The 20175-nt window shown below is 41.7% G+C and overlaps 1 protein-coding gene across 1 annotated transcript in view; it reads left to right on the forward strand.

Annotated features, from left to right (window-relative positions):
* Positions 1-20175, forward strand: part of Mnd1 (meiotic nuclear divisions 1) — a 60686-nt gene that overhangs the window by 38777 nt on the left and 1734 nt on the right. Inside the window, exons 7-8 of the mRNA XM_032898173.1 lie at positions 8451-8565; positions 16284-16328. Of these exons, the coding sequence (XP_032754064.1) occupies positions 8451-8565; positions 16284-16328 (160 nt within the window). The remainder of the gene's footprint in view (positions 1-8450; positions 8566-16283; positions 16329-20175) is intronic.

The raw sequence follows: 20175 nt of genomic DNA on the forward strand, positions 1-20175 counted from the left end.
AGAAGATGAGGGTCTCATTCTTTATGCTATGCAGGCATCACTCAGAAATGGACAACTGCAGCATTACAACCTCCTTCTGGGACAACCCTGAAAGACACTAACTAGTAAAGGGAAGTCTTCATCATGGCAGAACTCCAGGCAATGCACATGGTCATACATTTTGTTTAGAAGGAGAAATGGCCACATTTGTGATTGTTCACTGATTTATGGGCTGCAGCCACTGGATTAGCTGGGTGGTCAGGAACTTGGAAAGACCATAATTGGCAATTGGTGAAAAAGACATCTGGAAAATAAGTATATGGACATATTTCTTCAAATATGTGAAGGATGTGAAGATACTTGTGTACCATTTAAATGCTCATCAAAAGGTGACTTCAGCAGAGGAAGCTTTCAATAAGCAAGTAGATAGGGTGACTTGTTCTACAGATAAGTCTCTTTCCCTATCCATCCCAATCATTGCCAAATGGAGCCATGAGCGGTGTGCCCATGGTGGCGGAGATGAGGATTATGCTTGGACTAGACACTATGGACTTCCGCTCACCAGAGCTGACTTGGGTAGAGCTACTGCTGACTGCCAGACCTGCCAACATAGAGACCAACACTGCGCCATAGACAGTGTCCTTTCTCTGGAATGGACAACACTTTGTCCTTAATAGAGTAGATACTTACTCTGGTTATGGATTTGCCTTTCCCTCATATAGCGCTTATGAAAGGAATAACTATTATTTACAGCCTAAGAAAGGAATTAGGAGGGTACTAGAAGGGTAACTTGATGAAGTTTACCAGGGAAAATTGGATTGCTTCTTCACAATGGAGGTAAGAGAGATTAGGTCTGGAGCGTAGGAGATTCTTTTGCGTGTTTCTTGGTGTTATTGTGTCTGGTAATTAGAATCATAGGAAGCTACAACAACCTAATCCAAGAAGGATGACAAAAGGTACATACCCTTCAGGAGTAAAGGTATGGGTCACTCTTCCAAGAAAAGAGCCAAGACCTGCTGAAGTGCCTGCTGAGGGTAGAGGACATACAGAGCGGGTAGGAGAGGAAGGGAGTTATAAACACCAGCTAAGGCCATGTGACCACTTGCAGAAGTGAGGACTATAATTGACATGAATATTTCTCTCATATTTTGTTAAGACTGTGTTTGTACAGATATTTGTGGTTTGTTTTCCTCCACTTTTTTGTCATGTAATCTAAGCTCAATTAAGAGAATATCTTAAGTCTGAGATACTGAAAGAATGTCCTGTAATAGGTGCCCTGTAATAGGGACATCGCCACCTATTCTGAGTTTGTAATAAGCTTGCAGTTGTATAAGGTGTGGTTATATTATGTTAGGCATAGTCATGACCTGATTAAATATATAATGCACTTGCATTGTATGCATATATTGTATGTGGGGGAGTTTTATCATGTTATACGTAATTACGACCTGGTTATTATTTTCATTTGGAAATTAAGCATGACTTAAGGAGATATGATTATGTGTGTTAACCTGACAGGAGGTGGACTTGTAATTGTTGTTTTGATTGTCAACTTGACTTTATCTGGTATCTAAAATCTAAAGAACTGTGTGCATTATCACTGTGTGAGGGTCAATATGTGATTTAAGCTGTAATAGAGTTTCTTGGGTACCCTCGTATTTTCTGCATAGATGTTAAGAATTGCAATATCCTCTTTGTGGATTTTTCCTTTGAGTACATGGTGTCTTTCTCTATCTCTTCTGACTAGTTTTGGTCACATAGTAAAGTGGCTGAACTGGCTTGCTTCTTAGATCCATTTTCTTGGGATATCTTTTTCCACTATTTTTCCCTGAGGTTAATTCCACTCTTGATGTTAATGTGTTTCTTGGATGCAGCTGAAGGATGACGCCTGTTATGAATGAATCCATCCTGTTAAACTGTGCCTTGTTATTGGGAGATTGAGACCATGGATGATGGTAGTTACTGATGATGAGCAGTGTGGTTGAGGGGTGTTTTGTTTTGTTTTGTTTTTGATTGATGGTCTGATATTATTTATTTCTTGTGTTGTCTTGGGTGTTGTTAGCTTTTTCAGGTTGAAGTTTTTCCTCTAGTGCAGTGGTTCTCAACCTTCGGGAGTCAATGACCCTTTCATGGGGGTTGTCTAAGACCATCAGAAAACATATATATTTACATTATGAGTGATAACAATAGCAAACTTACAATGATAAAGTGGCAAAGAAAATAATGTTATGGTTGGGATTCACCATAGCATAAGGATAGCAGCACTAGGAAGGCTGAGAACCACTGCCTTCTCTAGGGCTGGGTTTGTGGGTAGATAGTTCTTAAATTTGGTTTCATTACAAAATATCTTTCTCCATTTATTGTGATAAAAAGTTTTGCTGTGTATAGAAGTTTGGGGCAGTATATTAGAGTCCCCTAGAGTCTCTCTAGGCCATTCTAGTATTTAGAGTCTCCTATTAATAAATGAGGTATTATTCTAGTAGGTCTGCCTTTAAATATTACTTTTCCCTTGCAGCTTTTAATAATCTTTCTTTGTTCTGTTTAATATTTTATTATTATATGAGTTAGGAGTTTCTTTTCTAGTCTAGAGTCTAGAGTTTTGAACGCTTCTTATTCTTTGATAGATATTACCTTCTTTAGGTTGGGAATTTTTCTTCTATGATTTTGTTGAAGATATTTGCTGTGCCTTTGGTTTGGGTCTCTTCCTTTTCCTCTATTCTATTATTCATAGAATTGTCCTTTTTGTAGTGTCCCTGATTTCCTGGATGCTCTGTGCCTGGGTATTTTTAAATGTAACATTTTCTTTAACTAAGGCATCCATTCCTTCCATTTTGTCTTCAATGATTGAGATCCTCTCTTCCATCTCTTGTATTCTATTGGTGAGGCTTGCCACTGAGTTTCTTGTTTTGCATTTTTACATTTTTCATTTTTAGCTTTCCCTTATTTTGGGTTTTCTTTACGGATTCTATTTCCATCTATAGTTCTTGAACAATTTTCATTTCATTCCACTGTTTGTGTTTTCATGGATGTCTTTAATGGGTTATTCATTTCCCCTTTAAGGCCCTCTAACATATTCTTAAAGTCTATTGTCAAGTCCTTGTCTCATGCTTCAGCTTCACTGCATTTCTCAGGGCAGTGTGGTAGGATTGCTGGGCTCTAGTGGAGACATGGTATCCTGGCTGTTAATAGTTGTGTTTTTATGCAGGTGTTGTGTCATCTGGGATTTGGAAGATTGTAATTTTAGGTGCTGATGTCTGGTCTTGTCTTTGTTGAGTGGATGTTTTGCTCCTTGGTTTCTGTTGCCCTCTCTGGTTCTTAGGAGAATATGATGGCTATGGGTTGCCTGGGAGGGAATACTTCTGAGATCCTGACAGGTATGACTACTGGGGGTTCCAGTTAGAATGTGCTTGTAGGGGAAGCTGATTTTTGGGATGGAATTGGTCTAGAAGTGGGGAGGTGCAGATAGGGGTCTACAGAGGGAAGAATGCAGAGTGTGCCTCTGGGATGTGCTTACCCCAACCCCTGACCCCAAACATGTACAGGGAAGGAGCAGAGGCCAAAGCTGGTAGTTTATTGGGTTCCCAGAGAATATGTACTAGATTGGAGGCTTGGACTAAAGGATCTGTGGGGTCTGCTAGAAATGGGGGCAGGGAGGAAGAGGAGGCTGCAGCAGGTGCCCTCATACAGAGCAAGAGACTGGGCTATTGGGTTTAAAGGAGAAGAGAGAAAGTGAAGATCTGAAGATTACCTACATGTTTTCCTGGCAGACATACAGGCAGGTTCCCAGGAAGTGCCAACTGAAGAAGGCTGAGGCAAAGGGATGTGGATGGGGTGGGCACAGGGGTAGTGGAGGCTGAAGGAGCGCTGCTTGATCTGATGGATAGGGGTGCAGAGGCAGGGTCTATTTCTTTCTCTCATTGATACTAGAGTTGGAAGCCAGAGCTTTGTGCATGTACTCTACCACTATCCCAACCTTTTCACTGGTAAAAGTGTAATATGTGCTTTAGTGTGCTACTATAGATTTTGTATGTTAGGATCAGGCTACTTTCTGGCTTGCTCTTTATTTTAACAATGGAATTATAAAAATGTTTTAAGTCAGGTGTGGTGGTTCATGCCCATAATCCCAGCATTTAAAAGGCTGATGCTGGACTACATAATGCGTTCCAGGCCAGCCTGAACTATGGAGTGAAACCTGGCTCAACACAAACATACCAGTGATAGGGAATGTGGCTAAGTTGGGGTAGTGCTTGCCTGGGAGCCCAGTACACAGGAGGTCCAAAGTTCAAGGTCATCCTCAGCTACCTAGTAAGTTCAAGGCCAGCCTGGCATAAGGATACTTTAGTTTAAAACAACAATAGCAGAAAGAATCAAAGGGAAGGAAGGGAAGGAAGACAAAGAACTGACAGACTACTGAACACTCCACCTTGGCCTCTGTTCCTGTTCAGCAGTCACAGATAGGAATTGGAGGACATTAATTTCTGTAAACTGTTAAAGGGAAGGTCACCTTTTGGTATCACCCAATCCTGCTAATTCTGCAGTTGGTAGTGGTTGCTGCTTCTTTGTTTCAGAAACTGATAGGAGCACCTACAATGAATAGTGGCATAGGCATGTCTGGAAGTTGTCAGCCAGGCTACTGAGTGTGAGTCAGTTCAGTAGCTAGTGGAGCTGGGGGTGGGGACAAGCCCACTGCCAGGCCACAGTGGATCTGTCAGCCAGCCAAGGGTATAGTAATTCCTAAGAAGTCTTACTACAGGAATTTTCAGAAGTACTCCGTTGAGGTTGTGTCTTTTACTTTCTATTGTAATGCTAAGTGTGGGCCCCAAAGACCTGGAGTCTGCTTGTAGCCCCTGTGACCCTGCCCCACGTTATTTCTGATTGGTGAATACAGATGCCAACAACCAAAAGCTGGGTAGAGACCCAGCCTCCATGTTATCAGAATCTACTTTCCTATCGGTAGCCCCGAATTATTACTACTTATATTATTATTATTATTATTATTATTATTATTATTATTATTATTATTTCATCTGGGCTGCTCTTAATTCCATTTGGCTAGCCCAGAGAGCCACATATTTATGGCTCACCTAACCCATGGTGGTTTCTCCTTCTCTCTCCTGCACCTTCACCTTCCTTCTCTTCCTCCTCTGACCCCAAGCCCAGGAAACTGAAACCCCACCTATGTCTCTTCTGCCCAGCTATTGGCTGTTGGCATGTCTTAGGGGCTCACACATAGCATTACAATAGACAATAAAAGACAAACCCTCAACAATTCCTGCTTTTAGTCCAATAAAGGATTCTTTTTCTCAGATATAAATTGAATACAGTTATAATAAGTATATAAATTATAAGGTATGATATATACTTATAATATCTGGTCCATCATATTTGATAATTTAGGTAAAGTGTTTTATCATCTAACTTAAAGAGTTTACAATTCTGTACCTCAGTGATGTTTGATTTTAACTTGTATTACTATCTGAAAGCCATCCTTTTAAATCTAGAACACCTTCTTTAATGCTAAACAGCTAAGTTCAATTATCAGACTATAACTAGTCTTCAACCCCATCAGAGATTTAAGAAGGAATATATATTTGACTATGCAGGAACATAGCTTCCAAAATTTAAACAATTGGCAGTGACAGCTGACTGCCTGATCAGTCCCCAGTATTCCCTACAATGATGGAGCATCCATCTTCAGCCTTCTGGCCCAGCACATCTGACAGACCTTAAATGAAGCAGGAATTATGAAGGACTAGCTTACCCTGTCTGGCAGAGCTTAGCAGTCAACTATCCTGTATCTGTTTGTCCTTTTCGAATAGCATTCTGTCTGTAATTGAAATTGGGGCTTTTTTTTTTTTTTTTTTTTTTTTTTTGTACAGTGGCTAGCTTGTCACAAATGAAATAACACCACATGGAGGTATTGGTGTGTAACATCTTTGAAGTAGAATGGGATACTGTCAGAAGCAGATCTGTCTCTGTAATCAAAAAGATTTTTAATAATGAAATGATTTTAAATGCCATATTCTGTGGATCTATGATACTTTTGAAGACCATCTATCCATATATAGCATAACTGAATTGGGTCTTTTCCTTCTTTTTTTTTTTTCTTTTTTTTCAGAGCTGAGGACCGAACCCAGGGCCTTGTGCTTGCTAGGCAAGTGCTCTACCACTGAGCTAAATCCCCCAACCCCCCATAACTGAATTGTTAAACATTGATTATTTTTAGCTATTTACTATATGAATAACCTTAAAAACATTTATTGTAAATCACTACATTAGAATCTAATATGATTATGAAGATGCAAGAGGGAGAAGGAGAAGCCACCATGGATTAGGTGAACCAGAAAAACGTGGCCCTGTCAGCTAGCCAAGGAGTCAAAAGCAGCCCAGATGAAACATAGCAATAGTAGTAATAATTCAGGGTTATCAATAGGAAAGTAGATTCTGGTAACATGGAGGCTGGATATCTGCCCAGCTTTTGTGCTGCTTCAGGATTATTAAAAATATAAAGGCTGTGTGTGCTTTTTATCTGGGAGCTCAATAGCGAAAAGCGGAGCTGAGTGTAAATAATTTCTACAATAGTACGCACCCCCTGTCTGTTAGGGATCAGTCATGTAATGATGCTGAAGTAGCTAACCCCAGGTACATTGTCAGGTACTTTCTAAGACATTTCGTTTGCCAGCAGTGTAAGCGGTGACTGCCATGCGTATCTCTAGAACTAGAAGCCGAGGGCATTACACGCCTTGGCAGCGGTTTCTGTGCTGGTGCTGTCCAAGCCTCTTCACATCCAAGTGCTGCAGAGTCGCCACTGCACTTTGTGGAGGTTCTCCCTCTGCTCCTCTTCACTGGCCTTTCCTTTTCCCTGTCTTTTGTCGATGCTTAGATAATCTGGGCTTGGATAGCATGGAAAGACCATACAGTTACATCCCACTTAGCCTTATATTTCTCTGAGCTGTGTCAGTGTGGCATTTATGGATTGTATTCACCCAATTATATTTAAGTCAGAGCTACCATAATGACACACATGTGTCTAATGACCCTGTACTGGAGTATGCAGAGCTAGGATGTTCCCATCATGCACTGCTCTGTGGGCTACTCTAGAGCAGGTTACCGTCTAGACAGCAAGACCAACAGCAAAGCCAAACTGGAGGACAAGTAGAAAGTGCAGGGTGGTAGGCAGGGAGCCAGACTCAGGCCAGCTCCAGTCAGGCCACTTGCACTTTGATTTCGGCCTTGAATTTATCTGAGACTCGGCACCAGCATTTGATTTTGTGTGGATTTATTTTTCACATCTCACAAATGTTCGTCACACAGTTGTAGCACGGTGGCATCTCTGAGTGGATAAAGCTTTGCTGAAATGTCATAGGGCACCTGCCTGTTGGCTCATGCTATTTAAAAGCCTTATTTTGTTCACCTTGAAAGAAAAATGGCAGGAGGCCATTTCTGATTCCTTTAAATATTTATAAAGGTTAATCATTTAAAATTGAAAAAGCTCTAGAATTTTTTTCAAATACTCTTTAAAGGATAATTGCTGAATGATTGATGTTGCCAGAAACTGTGACTTACACGTGTAAGTACAAGTCATGAAAGCACCCAAACAGAAGTGCGAGCTTTCCCCTGACTGACTTACGAGAGCGTCATCATCCTTCGAGTTCATCCATGTTAAACATCTCTGCTCACCTGCTTACACTTACTGCATTCGACATACTTGTTTTTATTTAATTACTCTGTATCTATGAAAGCACTTGAGATTTCAGAGAATCAGGCTTGTTACACTGTACATATGTGTGAGTACAATCCTACCTCAGGTTCCACAGTGGGATTGGCTCCTAGACCTTGTGAGATATGAAAATCCAGATGTCCAAGTCCCTTATTTAAAAAAATCTGGGCCAGTGAGGACTCACCAGGTAAAGGCGCTTGCTGCCTAGGGAGACAGCCTGAGTTCAATCCCTAAGACCCTCAGGATGGAAGGAGAGATCTGGCTCTTGCAAATTGTTCTCTGACACCCACACAAATAATGCATAAATTAAAGTGTCAATTATATGTATCTCTGTATAATACATGTATGTAAAATGCATATTTAGATATAAATGTAATATTTGTCTATTATGAATAGTTGCATATAGTTTTTATAATCGTATCTTTTAAATAATGTCTAATTACTTATAATTCCTACTACAACAGAAATGCCCTGTAAACATTTGTTATGCTGTCTCATTCAGAGGGTGAACGTTTTACATGTTTAGTACATTGAGAGGAACTTCTGTACATGTTTACTTCAGGTGGGGTTGTTTTGTTTTGTTTAAGTAGTTTTGATCTGTGGATAATTGAATATTCAGATGCAGAACCCATGGACACTGAGAACTGAATATATAACTGTAGCATGTCAAAAACATGTATTTTGAAATTTATTACTTTATATACATAAGATTTTATTTGGCCTAACTATACATGAAATCCTTTATATCTAGGAAGAACGGGCCATGCTTGCAAAAGAACTTTCTTCATTTCAAGACCAAAGGAAAAAACTTAAGGCAGAAGTGGAAAAATACAGAGAATGTGACCCGCAGGTTGTGGAAGAAATACGTAAGTTTACGTCATAACTTGAGCATCTTTAATTTGGTAACAGGGGACTTTGCACCTCTAGGTGCCTGGAATCTCTTCTTCTCTTCTGTGAGAAGACGGGCTCCCTCCTAACCCCGCTTCAGGGCTGCATGCTCAGCTGTCTGTGGTCGTAACAGAAAGACACTGCCTTACTCAGGTTTTCTAAAGAGACTCAGTCCGGCCTTTTAGCATTTTAGAAGGAAGGAAGGTAAGCGGGTAAGGACAGGACAGGCATCAGACAGTCAGGAAACTGAGAGGTCAGAGAAGGAGCAGTGTGCTCTTAGGCACCTCCAGCCTATTGAGGAAATACAGACTAACCTTCTAAGAAAAGGATGTATATAAATACAAGCGCTTGCCCGGTTGTAGGGTTGCCTTGTGAATATACCAGTGACTTTCTTCCTGACTGAGTGGAGGTCAGAGGGCAACGTATGGCAGTTGGTTCTCTCTTTTCACCATGTGGATCCCAGAACTTGACTCAGGTCATTAAGCTTGGTAGCAAGCACCTTTGACCCACTGAGCCATCTTACCTGCCTTTCTTCAATTTTAAAATAGAACCCTCAAAGCTCAGTATTATTTATATATTTATAAATATATAAAATTAGAACACTTACAGAATTTTAAGAAACAAAAATATAATATTTACATTTAGGAAAATATATATAACTTTCCCCATATTTTTCTATTTAGCTTATTTTTGTTTAGACAAAGTTTACCAAGTGTATCTTTTTAAAACTCAGACATAGTAGATGACTGAGACTTTGAGGAAACTGGGACTACTTGGTACATTGGAAGTAGCCTGAGAAGAGTTGGATTATAATTAAGGTGGCCAAGCTCGAATATGCGTGTGTGCGTGCGTGTTGTCTTTTGAGGACAAGTTCTCTGTATGTAGCCAAAGCTGGCTTCAAGCTAGCAATTCCCTTGCCTCAGGCTCCAGGATGCTGGAATTACAGCACAGCCAGGGCACCTGCCCAAGGAAGCACTATCTATGACTATACAGTGGAGACCACAGGACTTCTTAGACTATGGCTAAGAAGTAAAGAGCATAAACAAAAAGAAACAAGCCAGCTAAGCAAGCAAGTGCTGCCCTAAAGGAACAGCAGCAAGGGCCACTTGACACTGCAGGCAAAAAGGAGCACTCCAGTCAGAGGGTCTGAGGACCAGATTTGCTTCCTAGAAAACATGAGAATTTGAATCAGTCACAGAGGGATTAGGGTGAGTCAGGGCAGGTGAGTTCAGGAACTGCTGGAAGAGACAGCCATGCTGATCTCAAGCAAGTCACCGAAGGGTGTTGAGTCTGGGAAGACACAGGTCTGTGAAGCTCTTCAGGACCTTAGGCACACCACACAGCTGCATCTCGGTGACCTTTCCTTTTTGAGAGTGGAAGGTTAGCAGCCCTGGCTTCCGGGTAGCCACCCTTTCGGTCTCCTGCTGCTGTGAGCATCCGTGTCCCCTGGGGTTCCTCCGATGTTACAACTTTCCCTGGAGGTAGCTAATTTTGTAGTGCCTGGTTTAGCTTAGCACTTTGTTTTCTGGACGTCGATAGTGAATCTGTGAGCAGATCTGTCTCCCAGACACTAAATTTGCTGAAAACGACTGTCTCAAGAGTTCTACTTCCATTTCTGTGAAAATCTTTGTCTCTAAGAAGGCAGAGGCAGGTGGATCTCTGAATTCAAGGCCAGCCTAGTCTACAGAGATAGTGCCAGGATAGCCAGGGCTACACATATAAACCCTGCCTTGAAAAACCAAAAACCAAAACCCAAACCAAAACAAAAAAACCACTGCACGGCAGCTGGCTGTCACTGCTGCCCTGGGAGCAGCACTTCTTTTCTTCATGTCCCATTCCTCTCTCTGTTTAGGAGTTGTAAGTGTTAGTGTTCGCCCTCCTTAGTGAAGATTTAATATTTGTCACTTTGTGATTTTCATGGTACTGTACCAGGTGTTTCCTTGGGCAGGTGACCCTGGCCACTATCACTTCTAAACATCACTTACTCACCATGAGACTCAAGATTGAAAGCAGCCACCTACTGCCAGCTAACTTGGCATGTCCCAAAACAAGCTCAGGAGTACTTAACAAAGATCTAAAATCACCTAGCAAATAGGGTTGCTTAGAATGCAGGCTATCTCCAGTTATACAGACTAGGAAAGTGTGGTGCAGACTGAATGGAATAGGGTGTCAGTCAGAACAGAGTAATGAACGGGAGGTCGAACCCACAGGGCAGAACATTACAGTGGTCACATTTCTTGACAGGAGAACTATCTCTGACATGACAGTTACACTGGATTGGATTAATAGCTGAATGCCTTTTGCCAAGGAAGAGATTAGTGTATTTGAAGACAGCAGAGAGAAAAGTTAGATACTAAACTGGTGACACAAGTTAGATACTAAAAAGTTAGATACTAAACTGAGCACAGCTTAGCTTCACATGTGTGTAACTGGATGCAGAAAGGAGCACAGTGCTTGCCGGACCAGGAAAGTATCTATAAAATAAGCCGTTGTTTTAACTGTTTCTGAAGCAGACTGTACTGTGGCCATCTCCCCGCCTCCTACGCCATGCAGTGTATGCAGTAAACCGTCCATGCATTTATTCGGTGGAAACTGCAGTTTCCACAGATGTAAGAAACAGAGTCGTTAGCAGCAGATGTCAGGACTCTCTTCATCATTCAACTTGAATAACTTTACTGGACACTAACTCCTAACCCCAAATATTAATGTGCTTTTTTATAATGAAGATTTTTGTAGGATTTCAGCTAACAAGTTAGTCAGAAAGAATGGGATTAAAGGATTATGTGGTTTAGAAATTGATTTTAATAGGATTTAGCTCTTACCAGCCAGCACAGCTCACACACCCATGTTACAACAATCAGGCTTATCCAAACTGTTCTCCACGCATGTGGGACGGGCTTTCCTGGTGATAGTTCATGTAGACGTGGCTAGTGCTAATTTCTTTCCAAACTAATGCCTGCCAGAAGTATTTGAAGTTCATCCTTCCAGTGGGATAATTGATATCATTCACAAGTTTAATTGTGAGTAACCAGGAAATCAAGAAGTTAGAGCAACAGTTTTATTTTCAAAAGATAATATCATTTTAGCCACCTTAGTCATTATTTGAATAAGACTAAGTAAAACTAGATGTAGAAACTAAATTTCCACAAAAATACTTGAAAGTACGCCAGATGTGGTGGCTTACATGCCTACAGTCCCAGCTGTCTGGGAGGCTGAGGCATAAAGATCAGAAGTTCGAGGCCAACCTGGGCAACTTAGTTCTGCTTTGTTTCCTGAGCTCTAGATATGCGTTGCCTCCCCTTAGCTGCCATGGTGTGTGTGTGTGTGCCACCACTGCCTGGCTGCCATGATATATTTTTAAATGCTCAGTTTTGTATTAAATAGGATAGGGCATGCAAAGAAAGAAGAGAATATACCTCACAAGCTACGAGATAGAGGCTGCTCTGAGGGAGCAGTGTTAAGCTCAGCAGACAAGTTTAGCACACATTCACCAAAGAAGACCTGTCTATAAAGATTAAGGAGGGCCTACATAGAGCACATGGTACTAGTAAAGAAGGAGAGACCGTACTGCAAGCTTGACCAAGTAGAAATTCTGGAATTTAGAACTGCAATAACTGAGATGAGGTCAGACTGCATACAATGTGGTTTGAGCCAACTGGGAAAGCGTCAACAGAATGAAAAATGGCACAGTAGAAATGTTCTGGTCTTAGGACGAGGAAGAACCAGTAAGGAGGAAACATTTCCAGATTCTCAGACCTGTGACATCATGATCAAATTGTTCTAATTAAGGGCAGTTTTGAAAGTAGTAAGCAAGAAAGAAGTCATCACAATCAGAGATCTTCACTGAAATTAGCCACTTATTTCTAAGAAAACCCAGAGTTCAAAAACACTGTGGGGAGGATGTATTCAGAATACTGAAGGAAAGCTGTCAATCAGGGCTTGTATTTCCAGAAACAGTTCCTTCAGAGATAACAGGCAAAGTAATATATCTTAGTGAGCACCAAACCCTTCAGAAGTAGGAAGGGAGTTCTTCAAATGAGATAATGTAACATTGACACCTAGGTTGGTCAATATGAAGAAGTAAATCACAGCGAAGGCTACTGGTTAAGTAAATAGACAATTTACCTATATCTCATGTATTTACTTTTAATCTGATTTAGGAGATGGCTGTGCTGTGTAAAGCAGTCATGCTGGTGAAGTAACTATATAGTGTGTAAAGTACAGACAATGGCCATCACAGCATGACTGTGACAGTGGTGTCATAAGGCAGGGAAACTTGGGATGAAAATAAAGTTGATATTTACCCGAACTAGAACGCTATAAATTCAGACATTAGTGCCAATCCTTAGGATAGTCACCAAAAGATAAATCCAAACATTAGTGGTATTCCTTAGGATAATACCAAAATACCAAAAGATATCAAAAACAGCCCCAAAGTACATGGTACAAAAAAAAAAAAAAAAAAAACCAGCAGAGGAAACTAGAGGTTAAATTTCTTTTGTAGAATATTTTCTGGCAAGCAAAGGCCATGAGTTTCTCTTTTTTTCTGTTTATTTATTTAATTTCTAAGACAGGGTTTTCCTGTGTACCCATGACTGCCTGGAACTCACTCTGTAGACGGGGCTGGTCTTGAACTCAGATTCGCCTGCCTCTGCTTCCAGAGTGCTGGGATCAAAGGTGCCACCACTCAGCTACCCTGAGTTTTATTTTCAGTTTTTTATGTTGTTGCTTTGCTTTTTGTGTTGTTGTTTTGTTTTTTTGTGTTTTACATTATTTTAGAGTGTATAAATTTGAGGAAGAAAGGGAGAGAGACAGAAAAACTTTAATTCCACTTCATACAAACATTAGTTTTGGAAAAATTGAAGGACAAAAGGGACATCTGACATAGTGCATTAGTTTCTTTCTGTTGCTATGAGAAACGCCCAACCAAACAACTTCTGGATGAAAGGGTTTCCTTTGGCTTGTGGTTCTGTAGGGTGAGTCCACAGTGGTGACTGAGGCGTGGGCAAGGAGCTGGCCCAGCACAGTTGAAACTACAGACAGGAAACAAAGCATTGGACTGAAGTGAGCATGGATGTAAACTCCAAAGCCCACCTAGTGCTGTGCTTCCTCCAGGAAGGCTCTGTCTTCTTCTAAAGGTTCTGTGACCTCCTCCAACAGTGCCACCAACCGGAGACCGGGTGTTCAACTCTGAGGGAATACGAGGGCATTTCTCATTTAAACCATCATATGTGGGAATGGCAGAACGTCATGGAAATGGCATCTAATTACACTAAGTGAAAATGGCTTGTTTTCCAGTGACAAGACTGAGAAGGCCAAAATGGAAGGAAATAAGTCAACTAATTATATACCACCTAGAAGAGACTCCTATTTAAAGACAAAAATCTGTTGAGAGTAGAAGGCTGGAGGAAGACTCACAAGCAGTAATTGAAAGGGGTCAGAGCAGCTGAACCAAGAGCAGAGAAACAGACTTTGAGGCAACACGTGGCTACTGTGGAGAGTGCAGCTTATGATGATGACGGATCGGAACATGCAAGTTACATATGCACGTACACGTGACGGCTTTAGAGAGGAATGTGCCCACGAGCTCCGGAATTTGATACTGGTTCCCAGCCAGGGGTTGCTGCAGCCTCGTGGAGGACGTTTGCTTGGGAGACAGGTTTTGAGAGTTTGAAGCTTTTTATCCGTTCTGTTTGATCTTTGCCTCCTGCTTGTGTTTGAAGATGTGAGCTCTAGGCTCCCCATTGCTGTCTCCATGCCTCCTCCATGCCTGCTGCTTGCTGCCATGACTCCCAACTGTGATGGAGCTCTAACCCAAAATAGAGTCATTTCTTCATAGGGTGCCTTTGGTCCTGGTGTTTATCATAGCAACAGAAAAGTAATTAATATATGCAGATAAAACATGAATTATAAAATATATGGGGCGAAAGCCTCAAGAAGTAATGGGGCAGATCAATAATTCAACAGTGATAGCTGAAAGCTCTAGGACTTGAACGCTGAGCAGACAGTTGAATGAGGAATGCTCACCCAAATACAAGAGGGTACAGGTTTGCTTCACATGGAGTCTCCCCGCAGGGGAGAGCCACAGATGGAGAGCAAATGGGTAATTGATGGGGCAGAGCATGGAGGATGCTGTCTGCTTTGTGCACTCGGTTCCCTACTGTTGATAAGATGGTCTGTGATTAAGATAGTGGTGGTGATTGTACAGCCCGCTGATTTGATAGGGTGGAATCTGTCATATATAACTTACGTTATTTTCTTTTTTCTTTTTTTTTCCGGGGCTGGGGACCGAACCCAGGGCCTTGCACTCGCTAGGCAAGAGCTCCACCGCTGAGCTAAATCCCCAACCCCACGTTATTTTCAGTAAGAAAATAAACATCAGAGCTGGAGAGATGGCTCAGAGTTAAGTTCTTCCAGGAGACCTAGGTTCAATTCCCAGCACCCATGTGGCAGCTCACAACTGTCTAACTCCAGTTGCAGGGACTCTGACAGCCTCACACATATATACAGGCAGGCAGAACACCAACGCACATAAAATAAAAATAGATAACTTATTAATGAAATAAAGGTCAGCAGGATGTGGTGGTGCGTGCCTTTAATCCCCGTACTCAGGAGGCAGAGGCAGGCAGATCTCTGTGAGAAAGTGGGTTTCAGGATATTGAGGACTGGTACACAGGGAAATCCTGTTTCAAAAAACCAAGCAACCAGCCAAGCAACAAACATAAAGTCCTCCTCATAAGTTTATGCCTACTTGGTCATGGCATTGTTATGTCCTGTCGAAGGTGACTTGGAGACACTTTACAGATGTGTTTAGTAGCAAAATGCATATCCATTACTTTACATTTTTTTGTTTTGGTTTGGTTTGATTTGGTTTCTTCTGTGTAGTCCATGCTGGCCTCAGACCTGAGATCCTCCTGTCTCAGCCTCGAGCATGAAGTCACAGGCATGTGCCTGCTAAGATTATATATTCAACATATAAAGTAAAGGAAGCGTCTTCTCCTATGGGGTTACTTGCTTGCCTCTAAAATGTTTGTTTGATTTGTTTTGTTTTTGAGCAGGGTCTCTTAGCACTCACTCTGTAGCCCAGTCTGGTTGTGAACTTTCTGAGATCCTCCTGCTTCTGTCTTCCAAGTGCTGGGATTAAAGCTGTGAAACACTATGCCTGGCTTTGTTTCTAATACTTTTTGAAGTCAGATTTATCATAGTGTAAGAATATATACATTAAAACTCTTACCACTAAATTGTTTTTATCATCTGATACGGTAAGCTGTTTGAGAATCATCTCTTTTAAACCTGTACGTTAGAGGCTGGCAAGGTGTCTTAGAGGAAGAAAATGTTTGCCACCGGGTCTGACAACCTCCACAAGTGACCTCTGACCTCCACACCTGTACTGCCTCCACATAAACAAGCAAACAGACAGACGAACAACCGTGTATAGAATAAGTCAGTACAGCGCTGATTGAGATTTAGGGAAGGGAAGCTATCCACACTGTCTTTCTGTTCTTTACTGAGTGTAACTGTGAATTACCTCAGATTTTCTTGAGCATTTGAGCAGGTTTTTAAGATGTAGTGTGAGAGTACTATATGAGCTTTTCCCTGGTAATTTCTGATACATGCGCAATTGATGAGACATTGGTTCACATCTGTAGAGGGTTGGAGTAGTTTTCTATGTATAAATGACTGCATTTGTTTTCAGGTCAAGCAAATAAAGTAGCTAAGGAAGCCGCCAATCGATGGACAGGTGAGTAGGACCGTGACTACAGCAAAGGCTTCACCAGGGTGCACAAGTCAGTGTCTTCACACGTGGTATGAGCCATCTTTATAAAAGTATGTTTCTGTGAGACCAACGGTCGCTCCAAGTTTAACTCTATGACTTTTCCTAAGCTAAGTTCCTGATCGCTGAACTCCCCACCTCTTCCCCCCATGATCTGTGTGTGCAGCCTACAGTTTCATGGGTTTGAATTTACCATCCATTTGGGAGTTTCATGGAATCCTGAAGGTTTGTCTTCTTGCAAATAAGAAGAGCTAATGTGCTCTGAGGGCTCTTTGCTGCTTTCCTGCTATGAGTGTCTGTGGTGTGTGCTCATCTTCTCTCTGTGGTAATCCTCAAAGTAGATGTGATCATTGCTCCTCAGTGTGAAGAAGCAGTCAAGGCCCTAAGGAGTCCAAAGCCTCAGTGTATTGGACCCTGGGAATTAGACGGCTTTCTGATTCTTCGATGAAAGCCTGCCTTCTTTTTCTGATCTACACCAAAGATATTCTAAGAACTAGGAGTTAATGGAGCACTGTGACACCAGGTGTGGGCAGCACCCGCCCACAAGCTTAGCAGTTGGGAGACTGAGGCAGGAAGACCCTGAATTTAAGGTCAGCCTGGGCTACATAGTGGGATTCCATTCTGCATCAAGTCTACTCTCCCACTAATGCATTCTGTGTGTCCTAAACTTTAGGAGAAAGTAATGATAGTTGTGGTTTATACACAAGTATGATTAATAATATTAAACGTGCCAGAAAGTATCACTGATGTTTCCCACTATTTGATAATAAAATGGTGGTGACTGAGTTTCTCCACCTGGTGACAGTCTAATGCTGCCCACCTACTAGTTCTTATCACTGTGCTCCCACGGGAGGGTGTGTCTGGGGCTCGGGCAGAGACGGGAAGATCTTCCGGGGCTGCTGAGTCTCAGGTTAAACCAGGTTTCCTGCCGCTGGTTCAGGCTGTGGTTTTCAGAAATTTTGAACCTTATTTCCCCTAATCCAGTTTATAATAAAATAAATAGAAAATATTAATGGCTTCTCTTGGCCTCCCAATTATCTATCTGTCTGTCTATAGAAAATCTTAATGGCATTCTTTGGCCTCCTAATTATCCGTCTGTCTATCTATCTATCTGTATGTGTGTGTGTATGTATATATGTTTATATGTGTGTAAAAATGTTTATTTTACTTATATTTATTTTATTATGAGTTGTTTCCTAAACAAAATACTGTTTTAGTGAAGAAAAGAGACAAGAAAAAGAACAGACATTGTGTCAGGTGATGTGTGAGAAATATGTTGTTAGGTATGGTGACACACATCTGTTAATCCCAGCACTCAGTACTTGGAAAAGGACATCAGTCTTGGCTATGTGGTGAGTTCAAGGTTAACCTGGCCTACATAAGACCTTCTTTCCCAGAAATGCTAAGAACAGTAACAGTGATAACAAATGTGATACCTAAGTCTGAGGAGTATAAAATTCTGAGTGTGCAAATGAAGCAAGTGGCCTCATGAACTAAAGATACAATGGTCAGGGAGCTGAGATGGGTTGGGACCTAAATTAAGCCCGTGTGGCAGAAGGTGAGAACTGAGTCTGACCTCCACTCGTGCACAATCACACACATGTGCTCACTCTGCCCCACCACACACAACATAAATAATGTGTATGGTTTTCCTCCAGTGGTTTGTGAGGAACAGCACAGCCAGCAGTAGGAAGAGCAGGATGTCTGTGCTCTCAGCAGCTCATTTGCTCCCTGACCCTTTGAGCTTTTTTAACTTGTACCCTGTCTGGTCGCTGTGACTAATGCCTGCCCCTAATTTTCAGGGGGCTGAGTGAGAGTCTGTAGGCTTCTCTCTCCAGAGGGTGTTTCAGGTGTGGTTTTCCAGCTCATCATAGACTTCCAAGATTATCATTAGGAAAACTGCGGAAAGAACCTTCCTGTATAGTTAGCTGCAAACAAATCAAAACAAAATACTAACAATACCCTGAGAGTTTGTTTTTTTTTTTTTTTTTTTTTTTTGGTTCTTTTTTTTCCGAGCTGGGGACCAACCAGGGCCTTGCGCTTCCCTAGGCAAGCGCTCTACCACTGAGCTAAATCCCAACCCACCCTGAGAGTTTGAAAGGTGGTAGAAGGAATGTTTTGGGTTTTGTTGGTCTCGAGATAGGGTTTCTCTTTATGCAGCTCAGGCTGTCCTGTTAACTCTGTAAACCAGGCTGGCTTTGAACTCAGAGATCTGCCTTCCTCTGCCTCCCGAGGACTGGAAGGGATGTTCCTATGATAACAGAATTAGCTGTTCAGAACTGTATTTCCCGTGCTCTAGATGTGACCTAGTTCGCAGGCTACTCAGCATGCACAAAGCTGAGCTGGATCTCAGCTCCAAATAAGACTCCACGCTCAGCCCTCTAGAGGGAGGAAGGAAGGTCAGAAATCATGACATCTCACACTATGTGGTCTGTCTCATGCTAGCCTGGGCTAGTGACCCTGTTTCATTCCCACTGAAGGCCTCAGCTTACTCATTTCACATAGACAGGTGCTAGGAAAGATGAAGACAAAAGAAAAACCTCCCTGATTTCAAAGTGGTTCTTACAGCAAAGATTATACTAGGTATCAGTTAAAGCCTGCTTTCTTTTTCTCCTACAGAGTCCTTGAAATATATCTAGAACTACAACTCTCCAGACTAGAGAGATGGTTCAGTTGATAAGAGCTCTCACTGCTCTTGCAGAGGACCTGATTTTAGTTCTCATCACCTACATGGAAGCTCATAAGCCCCTGTTTCACCCTAGTTCTAAAGTATCCAACACACTGCCCTGGCCTCCAAAGGCTCCTGGTGGGGGGGGGGGGGGGGTATAAATAAACTCATGCAAACATGGACATACACACTCCAGACTTAGTCAGCGTTCTATTGCTGTGAAGAGACACCATGACCAAGGCAACTCTTATAAAGGACATTTACTTGGAGCTGGCTTAGAGTTTGAGAGGTTTAGTCCACTGTTGTGGCGGGAAGCATGGTGTCATACAGGCACACATAGTGCTGGAGGAGCTGAGAGTTCCACATGTCCATCTGCAGGCAACAGACTTTGTACCACACTGGGCATAGCCTGAGTATATAAGAGAGCTCAAAGCCCACCCCCACAGTGACGCACTTCCTCCAATAAAGCCACACCCACTCCAACAAGGCTACACCTCCTAAAAGTGCTAATCCCTATGGGCCAAGAATTCAAACACATGAGTCTATGGGGACCATTCCTATTCAAACCACCACAATATAATAAATACATATTGTTTTATTTTGTCTGTTTGAGTTTCTCTGTGTAGTCCTGGCTATACTCTGTAGACCAGGCTGGCCTTGAACTTAGAGATCCACCTTCCACTGTCTTCCCAGTGCTGGGATGAAAGGTGTGTACCACCGATAGATTTTTTTAAGAATACAATATATTCTGATTATGGTTCCCTCCCAACTCCTCCCAAAATCCTTCCTACTTTCCCACCACCCAAATGCACACCCTTTCTTTTTCTCTCCCATTAGAATACATAGAGACATCTAAGAAAATACTGGTAAAATAAAAACAAACCAGAAGCAGACAAAACAAATGAAAGAGAAAGAGAAAGCCCAAGCACAGCCATAGACACACTTGCACACACAGATTCCATGAAAACAGACATCAAAACATGTAATATTTTTAAAAGAATATTGTCTAAGAATTTAGTGTTTTAGTTTAGAGAATGAAAAATAACCCAGGGTCTTAAATATAGATGAACTGTTACCTTGCCAAAGTTTTGTTGACACTTTACATATTACTTAACAAATTACATCATAATAAATTCAGTATAGAGA

Source organism: Rattus rattus, chromosome 3 (assembly GCF_011064425.1).
Source record: "Rattus rattus isolate New Zealand chromosome 3, Rrattus_CSIRO_v1, whole genome shotgun sequence".
NCBI lineage: Eukaryota > Metazoa > Chordata > Mammalia > Rodentia > Muridae > Rattus > Rattus rattus.